This window comes from Maniola hyperantus, unplaced genomic scaffold, assembly GCF_902806685.2.
Source record: "Maniola hyperantus unplaced genomic scaffold, iAphHyp1.2, whole genome shotgun sequence".
Classification (NCBI taxonomy): domain Eukaryota; kingdom Metazoa; phylum Arthropoda; class Insecta; order Lepidoptera; family Nymphalidae; genus Maniola; species Maniola hyperantus.
This window is the reverse complement of record NW_027189010.1, coordinates 15,588-23,986: the sequence shown is the minus strand read 5'-3', so window position 1 is coordinate 23,986 and position 8,399 is coordinate 15,588. Positions and strand designations below refer to the sequence as shown.

The 8,399-nt window shown below is 39.5% G+C and overlaps 1 protein-coding gene and 1 pseudogene across 1 annotated transcript; one reads left to right on the top strand and one right to left on the bottom strand.

The window, feature by feature from the left end:
• Nucleotides 1–283: 283 nt before the first annotated feature.
• On the top strand, nucleotides 284–4,432 carry LOC138404653 (uncharacterized; annotated as a pseudogene).
• A 1,218-nt stretch (nucleotides 4,433–5,650) lies between these two features.
• On the bottom strand, nucleotides 5,651–7,971 carry LOC138404652 (uncharacterized). The gene is made up of 2 exons (XM_069509227.1): nucleotides 7,817–7,971; nucleotides 5,651–7,320 (listed from the first exon to the last, which is right to left on the bottom strand). Exons 1-2 carry the CDS (start codon nucleotides 7,935–7,937, stop codon nucleotides 6,395–6,397), a joined length of 1,047 nt encoding a protein of 348 aa, XP_069365328.1. The 5' UTR covers nucleotides 7,938–7,971; the 3' UTR covers nucleotides 5,651–6,394.
• Between the last annotated feature and the right edge of the window lie 428 nt (nucleotides 7,972–8,399).

The following is an 8,399-nucleotide window of genomic DNA, read 5'->3' as shown; positions in this document are numbered from 1 at the left end:
TATATGTTCGTCGCTTCATCTTTCAGATACAATTAACAAGGTAGTCCTTTTAGCCTACAAGCATCATTCGCACGTTTAGAGCATCGATTTGTAATCGATCTATACATTTTTTTTTTTTTTTTTGTCTATGGTCACTCACCGCCGCGCGGGCGGCTCGCTATCTTCCTCATTTCTTTTTCCGAGCGGGCAACGTTCGCACGTGCCTACTAAAGTTTATAATAATAACCTACATTGGAAGTGAAGTTTTGGTTTTATTTTTACTTTTTCTTCATCATGCGAAAAGAAAAAATGAGGAAAAAATACGACGATATCAGCGCAAGCTTCGAAAACTCGAAGCGAAACAAGATAAGTACAAAAGGATTGTGTACTCGTCAGAAGATTCTGATCAATCAGGTTAGTACCTTATATTATATTTTCAGTGATATTTACAGTAGTAAGGCTCGATCCCTTTGAGATTGATCGTGTGTCATCACAAAGGCTTTCATCCCGAGAGGTTAACCGTGTGTTAACACGTGGGAATTTCGTAATCATCCGAAGGGTGATTACATCATCTTGAGAGCAAATAGTGGGATTACGCATGTAATGCCGGGAGGTGGATCGTGTATCCTCACGAAGGCAATCCTAAATTACATGCTATATAGTACGGAACATGTAATGCCGGGAAGTGGATCGTGTATCCTCGCGAAGGCAATCTCTTAGTACATGCTTCGGAGTATGCGATAATAATATGAAGTGCCTGGAAGTGGATCGTGTATCCTCGCGAAGGCGATCTTTATATTAAAAATTACCACATGGCAGAAAATATTTTCTTTACCGAAAATTTTTCTTCATCTACCCACAATATTTTAATTTTTTACCTACCCTCAGTAGTATTCTGGTTTTTTTCCAGACGATGGTATTGTCGAGCCTGATCCACAAAATTTGGAACCTGTAAATCAGGATGACATCGGGGATCATGTAGAAAATGATATTGGGAACAGCGGTGAACCAGCCCCAGGGCCGGCTACAGAACCGGCTGCTCCAGAATTAGATCCGGACATTCTTTCCGCCCTAGGAGAGACCACTAAAGAGGTCCCAAAATTTGGTCCAAAGATTCATGATAAGCTCTCGTGCCTGTGGTTACCTATATTAAAAAAGGGCTTAAATAAGGACGTCAAAGAAAAACTGGTTAAGGAGTACCTTATACCAGAAAATTGCTCATTGTTGCAAGCGCCAAAATTAAACCCGGAAATTTCAGCGGCCGTAGTCGAGGGCGCCCGCACACGGGATAAGAGGGTAGAAACGGTACAACAGCAATTAGGACAAGGCATCGCCGCCCTTAATAAAGGTTTAGAATTGCTGTTAGACGATGGAAAAAACAGGATCCAAGCCATAAAGTTTCTAAGTGACAGCTGTCGCATACTATGCGACCTGCACTACGTAGAAACAGAGTCGAGAAAAAAATTTATTACGCCAGGATTAGACAAAGCTTTTTTAAATATCATACAAGATGTAGACAGAGACGACTTGCTTTTCGGTAATAAGCTTTCCGAAAAAATAAAAGCAACAAAGTAATAGAAAAACAGGGGTTGCAGATAAAAAAGCCTCCTCCAACCCCAAAAACGTCCACATCCACATCTACAAATCAAGCATCGACGAGCCGCTCACGTCAGGGAAACTGGACGGGCCCTCCTCGCTTCTCCTCGATCAAGGGGGGGAGGGGAGGGCAAAGGAGCAGAGGTGCTCCAGTAGGACGGAGGCCTCAATCAGTGGGTCCTGTCCAGCAGAAGCAGCCTACGCAGACCAAACAGCCGCGTGCAACAACGCAGCAATAAAGGTACATGCCGGTAGAATCCAACATTTTCAGAAATGCTGGCTTCATATTACTGATAATTCTGAAATACTTAAGTGGGTTTCGAAAGGGTATTCAATACCATTTTGTAGGCAGGTTAAACAAGTTTCAAGTCCAAGTAACCTACTCTGTGGTACTGATCGTGTAGATATGATAGACTCAATTAATAAACTGCTAGACCTAGGTGCTATATCTGTATGCAATAGATCTAAAAATGATTTTTGTTCAAGAATATTTTTAGCTCCTAAGCCAAATGGGTCTAAAAGATTTATTTTAAACCTCAAAGCCTTAAATAAATTTATTCATACAACACATTTTAAAATGGAGGACCATAGGACAGCAGCTAGATTGGTACCTAGATCAGGTTTTATGGCAAATATAGACCTCACCGAGGCATACTTATTAGTTCCTATCATAAAAGCACACCGTAAATACTACGCTTTGAGTTTGACGGAATGTGTTATGAATTTAACGCCATGCCCTATGGTTTATCCGTAGCACCTAGGGTTTTTACAAAACTAATGAAAGAAGTCATGAGTTTTTTACGTAAGATGGGCTATAAATCAGTAATATATCTCGACGATATTCTATGTATCGGAAATACATATGTAGAATGCCAAGACAATGTCAACAAAACCATTTATTGGCTTCAATGTCTGGGGTTTGTCATTAATTATAATAAAAGTAACCTCAAACCTCGACAAGTCTGTAGGTTTTTAGGTTTCATCTACAACACGTTAGATATAACTTTAAGTTTACCGGACGAAAAACGTCAAAGTATTATGCGGTTAGTTGAAAAATTTATCACACTGCCCAAATGTTCAATCAGAGAACTATCACAATTTATTGGAGTTCTCACTGCGGCTTGCCCAGCAGTCAAATACGGTTGGTTATATACAAAAACCCTTGAACGCCAAAAGTACTTAGCCTTAAAACAGTTTGAAAATTTTGAAGTTAAAATTAGACTAACGGACGTTATTTTACCTGACTTATATTGGTGGCGAGAGAACATATCATCCACTTGTAACCTTTTGAGATCTGACAATAATTTTGAGTTAGAAATATTTACGGACGCTTCAAAAATCGGTTGGGGCGCTTTTTGCAATGGAAAACGTGTAAATGGGGGGTGGAAAGTTGATGAATCTTCTTTCCACATTAATAGGTTAGAATTATTAGCTGCCTTTCTGGGATTGAAATGCTTTGCTAGCACACAGTATAATTGCTCGATATTGTTACGTGTTGACAATACAACAGCCTTATGCTATATTAATCGCATGGGGGGTATTCGGTTTCCTCATTTAAATGATTTGGCGAAACAAATTTGGCAATGGTGTGAGATGCGAAAGATTTCATTGTTTGCGTCATATATTAATACACATGCAAATATAGAAGCTGATCAGGAATCACGAAAAATTAATTGGGATATAGAGTGGGAACTATCACAGTGGACATTCCAAAAAATTGTTAAATCTTTAGGGGAACCACAAATTGACCTATTTGCATCTCGAACCAATGCCAAATGCAGCCTTTATGTTTCGTGGAAATCTGACCCCGACGCAACGTATATCGACGCCTTCACAATTAGCTGGCAGTCTCTCTTCTTTTATGCATTTCCGCCGTTTGCCCTAATTCTTAAATGCCTGAGAAAAATAATCACTGATAAAGCTACGGGCATTCTAGTCTTCCCGTACTGGCCCGGGCAGGCTTGGTTTCCGCTTCTCAAAAAAATGCTTATTTCAGATATTGTTATCTTTGAACCTAATCGGGATATTTTACGTTCAAATTACAGATCGTGTCATCGACTTCACCGCAGCCTTTCCCTGGGGGCCGCGACACTCTCAGGGAAGCATTCAGTAGACTAGGTACCCCAGAGATAGCACTTGATTTAATGCTGGCATCGATTTCGGACAATACGATGAAGCAATATTCAGTCACCTATAAATTGTGGTGGTCGTTTTGCTTAGAAAACTCTATAAAGACTTTTGACGCTCCATTATCGGCAGTAATAACATTTCTCGTTAACCTTTTCAATAAGGGTGCTTCCTATGGTACCCTTAACAGTCATCGATCTGCCCTTTCGTTACTTCTAGGAAATAATATCGGGTCAGACGAACGCGTAAAACGCTTATTAAAAGCTTTTTATAGACAAAAACCATCCCATCCGAAATACACCACGACATGGGATCCAAAAACGGTACTCGACCATATTTCTGCATGGTACCCGAATAGCGATCTAAGCTTGTTTGAAATTTCAAAAAAATTAGCAATTTTGTTAGCCTTGTGTACTTCTCACCGAGTACAAACGCTGTCTTTAATTAAGATCACCAATATTAACAAGAGCGTCTCAGGTATAAAAATCTTAATACCCGACATTACAAAGACCTCGGCAGCTAACCGTGAGCAGCCCGTGCTTTTTTTACCCTATTTCGTTAACAACCCAAGCATATGCCCGGCAAAGACCCTAGAAGATTATCTTCAGGCAACATCAAAGTTACGAACAGAGGTTACTACTAATTTGTTCTTAAGCTATAAGAAACCTTTTAAGATGGTAACATCACAAACAATAAGTAGGTGGATAAAACAGACTCTGGCGGAGAGCGGCGTCGATATCTCAATATTTAGTGCACATAGCACTCGTCACGCCTCCACCTCGGCGGCGGCCTCCGCAGGTGTCTGCATTGACACCATAAGAAAGACAGCTGGCTGGACTAGCTCGTCCTCGATGTTTGCTCAGTTTTATAACCGTCCAATAACAGACGAAGGAGCATTTGCTCGATCGGTTTGTGGAGTTAACAATAATGATTGATTTATCGATGATTAATAGGTATAACCAATTAGAAATAACTGATTATAGAAATTAGCTGATTATTACTATTGTGTGTTGATTAAGAAACATAATATTACTCTTAATTAACGTTACTAAATATTAAAAGTTTTTTCAATTATGTATCTGAATGTTTTTTACTGATGTTAAAAAATAACTTATCATTTCTCTGAACATCTACCTTGTTAATTGTATCTGAAAGATGAAGCGACGAACATATAATATAAGATCAAATGAACTTCGTGAAGTTCGATCATTATTATATGAGTCGCTTCATCTGAAGATACAAGTTCCCACCCACCCACAACCAAAGGGAAAAAACTTTTTATGTAATATCTCTAAAAAGAATGAGGAAGATAGCGAGCCGCCCGCGCGGCGGTGAGTGACCATAGACAAAAAAAAAAAAAAAAATGTATAGATCGATTACAAATCGATGCTCTAAACGTGCGAATGATGCCTGTAGGCTAAAAGGACTACCTTGTTAATTGTATCTTCAGATGAAGCGACTCATATAATAATGATCGAACTTCACGAAGTTCATTTGATCTTATATTCTAACCTATTAATGTGGAAAGAAGATTCATCAACTTTCCACCCCCCATTTACACGTTTTCCATTGCAAAAAGCGCCCCAACCGATTTTTGAAGCGTCCGTAAATATTTCTAACTCAAAATTATTGTCAGATCTCAAAAGGTTACAAGTGGATGATATGTTCTCTCGCCACCAATATAAGTCAGGTAAAATAACGTCCGTTAGTCTAATTTTAACTTCAAAATTTTCAAACTGTTTTAAGGCTAAGTACTTTTGGCGTTCAAGGGTTTTTGTATATAACCAACCGTATTTGACTGCTGGGCAAGCCGCAGTGAGAACTCCAATAAATTGTGATAGTTCTCTGATTGAACATTTGGGCAGTGTGATAAATTTTTCAACTAACCGCATAATACTTTGACGTTTTTCGTCCGGTAAACTTAAAGTTATATCTAACGTGTTGTAGATGAAACCTAAAAACCTACAGACTTGTCGAGGTTTGAGGTTACTTTTATTATAATTAATGACAAACCCCAGACATTGAAGCCAATAAATGGTTTTGTTGACATTGTCTTGGCATTCTACATATGTATTTCCGATACATAGAATATCGTCGAGATATATTACTGATTTATAGCCCATCTTACGTAAAAAACTCATGACTTCTTTCATTAGTTTTGTAAAAACCCTAGGTGCTACGGATAAACCATAGGGCATGGCGTTAAATTCATAACACATTCCGTCAAACTCAAAGCGTAAGTATTTACGGTGTGCTTTTATGATAGGAACTAATAAGTATGCCTCGGTGAGGTCTATATTTGCCATAAAACCTGATCTAGGTACCAATCTAGCTGCTGTCCTATGGTCCTCCATTTTAAAATGTGTTGTATGAATAAATTTATTTAAGGCTTTGAGGTTTAAAATAAATCTTTTAGACCCATTTGGCTTAGGAGCTAAAAATATTCTTGAACAAAAATCATTTTTAGATCTATTGCATACAGATATAGCACCTAGGTCTAGCAGTTTATTAATTGAGTCTATCATATCTACACGATCAGTACCACAGAGTAGGTTACTTGGACTTGAAACTTGTTTAACCTGCCTACAAAATGGTATTGAATACCCTTTCGAAACCCACTTAAGTATTTCAGAATTATCAGTAATATGAAGCCAGCATTTCTGAAAATGTTGGATTCTACCGGCATGTACCTTTATTGCTGCGTTGTTGCACGCGGCTGTTTGGTCTGCGTAGGCTGCTTCTGCTGGACAGGACCCACTGATTGAGGCCTCCGTCCTACTGGAGCACCTCTGCTCCTTTGCCCTCCCCTCCCCCCCTTGATCGAGGAGAAGCGAGGAGGGCCCGTCCAGTTTCCCTGACGTGAGCGGCTCGTCGATGCTTGATTTGTAGATGTGGATGTGGACGTTTTTGGGGTTGGAGGAGGCTTTTTTATCTGCAACCCCTGTTTTTCTATTACTTTTGTTGCTTTTATTTTTTCGGAAAGCTTATTACCGAAAAGCAAGTCGTCTCTGTCTACATCTTGTATGATATTTAAAAAAGCTTTGTCTAATCCTGGCGTAATAAATTTTTTTCTCGACTCTGTTTCTACGTAGTGCAGGTCGCATAGTATGCGACAGCTGTCACTTAGAAACTTTATGGCTTGGATCCTGTTTTTTCCATCGTCTAACAGCAATTCTAAACCTTTATTAAGGGCGGCGATGCCTTGTCCTAATTGCTGTTGTACCGTTTCTACCCTCTTATCCCGTGTGCGGGCGCCCTCGACTACGGCCGCTGAAATTTCCGGGTTTAATTTTGGCGCTTGCAACAATGAGCAATTTTCTGGTATAAGGTACTCCTTAACCAGTTTTTCTTTGACGTCCTTATTTAAGCCCTTTTTTAATATAGGTAACCACAGGCACGAGAGCTTATCATGAATCTTTGGACCAAATTTTGGGACCTCTTTAGTGGTCTCTCCTAGGGCGGAAAGAATGTCCGGATCTAATTCTGGAGCAGCCGGTTCTGTAGCCGGCCCTGGGGCTGGTTCACCGCTGTTCCCAATATCATTTTCTACATGATCCCCGATGTCATCCTGATTTACAGGTTCCAAATTTTGTGGATCAGGCTCGACAATACCATCGTCTGGAAAAAACCAGAATACTACTGAGGGTAGGTAAAAAATTAAAATATTGTGGGTAGATGAAGAAAAATTTTCGGTAAAGAAAATATTTTCTGCCATGTGGTAATTTTTAATATAAAGATCGCCTTCGCGAGGATACACGATCCACTTCCAGGCACTTCATATTATTATCGCATACTCCGAAGCATGTACTAAGAGATTGCCTTCGCGAGGATACACGATCCACTTCCCGGCATTACATGTTCCGTACTATATAGCATGTAATTTAGGATTGCCTTCGTGAGGATACACGATCCACCTCCCGGCATTACATGCGTAATCCCACTATTTGCTCTCAAGATGATGTAATCACCCTTCGGATGATTACGAAATTCCCACGTGTTAACACACGGTTAACCTCTCGGGATGAAAGCCTTTGTGATGACACACGATCAATCTCAAAGGGATCGAGCCTTACTACTGTAAATATCACTGAAAAATATAATATAAGGTACTAACCTGATTGATCAGAATCTTCTGACGAGTACACAATCCTTTTGTACTTATCTTGTTTCGCTTCGAGTTTTCGAAGCTTGCGCTGATATCGTCGTATTTTTTCCTCATTTTTTCTTTTCGGCATGATGAAGAAAAAGTAAAAATAAAACCAAAACTTCACTTCCAATGTAGGTTATTATTATAAACTTTAGTAGGCACGTGCGAACGTTGCCCGCTCGGAAAAAGAAATGAGGAAGATAGCGAGCCGCCCGCGCGGCGGTGAGTGACCATAGACAAAAAAAAAAAAAAAATGTATAGATCGATTACAAATCGATGCTCTAAACGTGCGAATGATGCTTGTAGGCTAAAAGGACTACCTTGTTAATTGTATCTGAAAGATGAAGCGACGAACATATAATTATTAGCTGCCTTTCTGGGATTGAAATGCTTTGCTAGCACACAGTATAATTGCTCGATATTGTTACGTGTTGACAATACAACAGCCTTATGCTATATTAATCGCATGGGGGGTATTCGGTTTCCTCATTTAAATGATTTGGCGAAACAAATTTGGCAATGGTGTGAGATGCGAAAGATTTCATTGTTT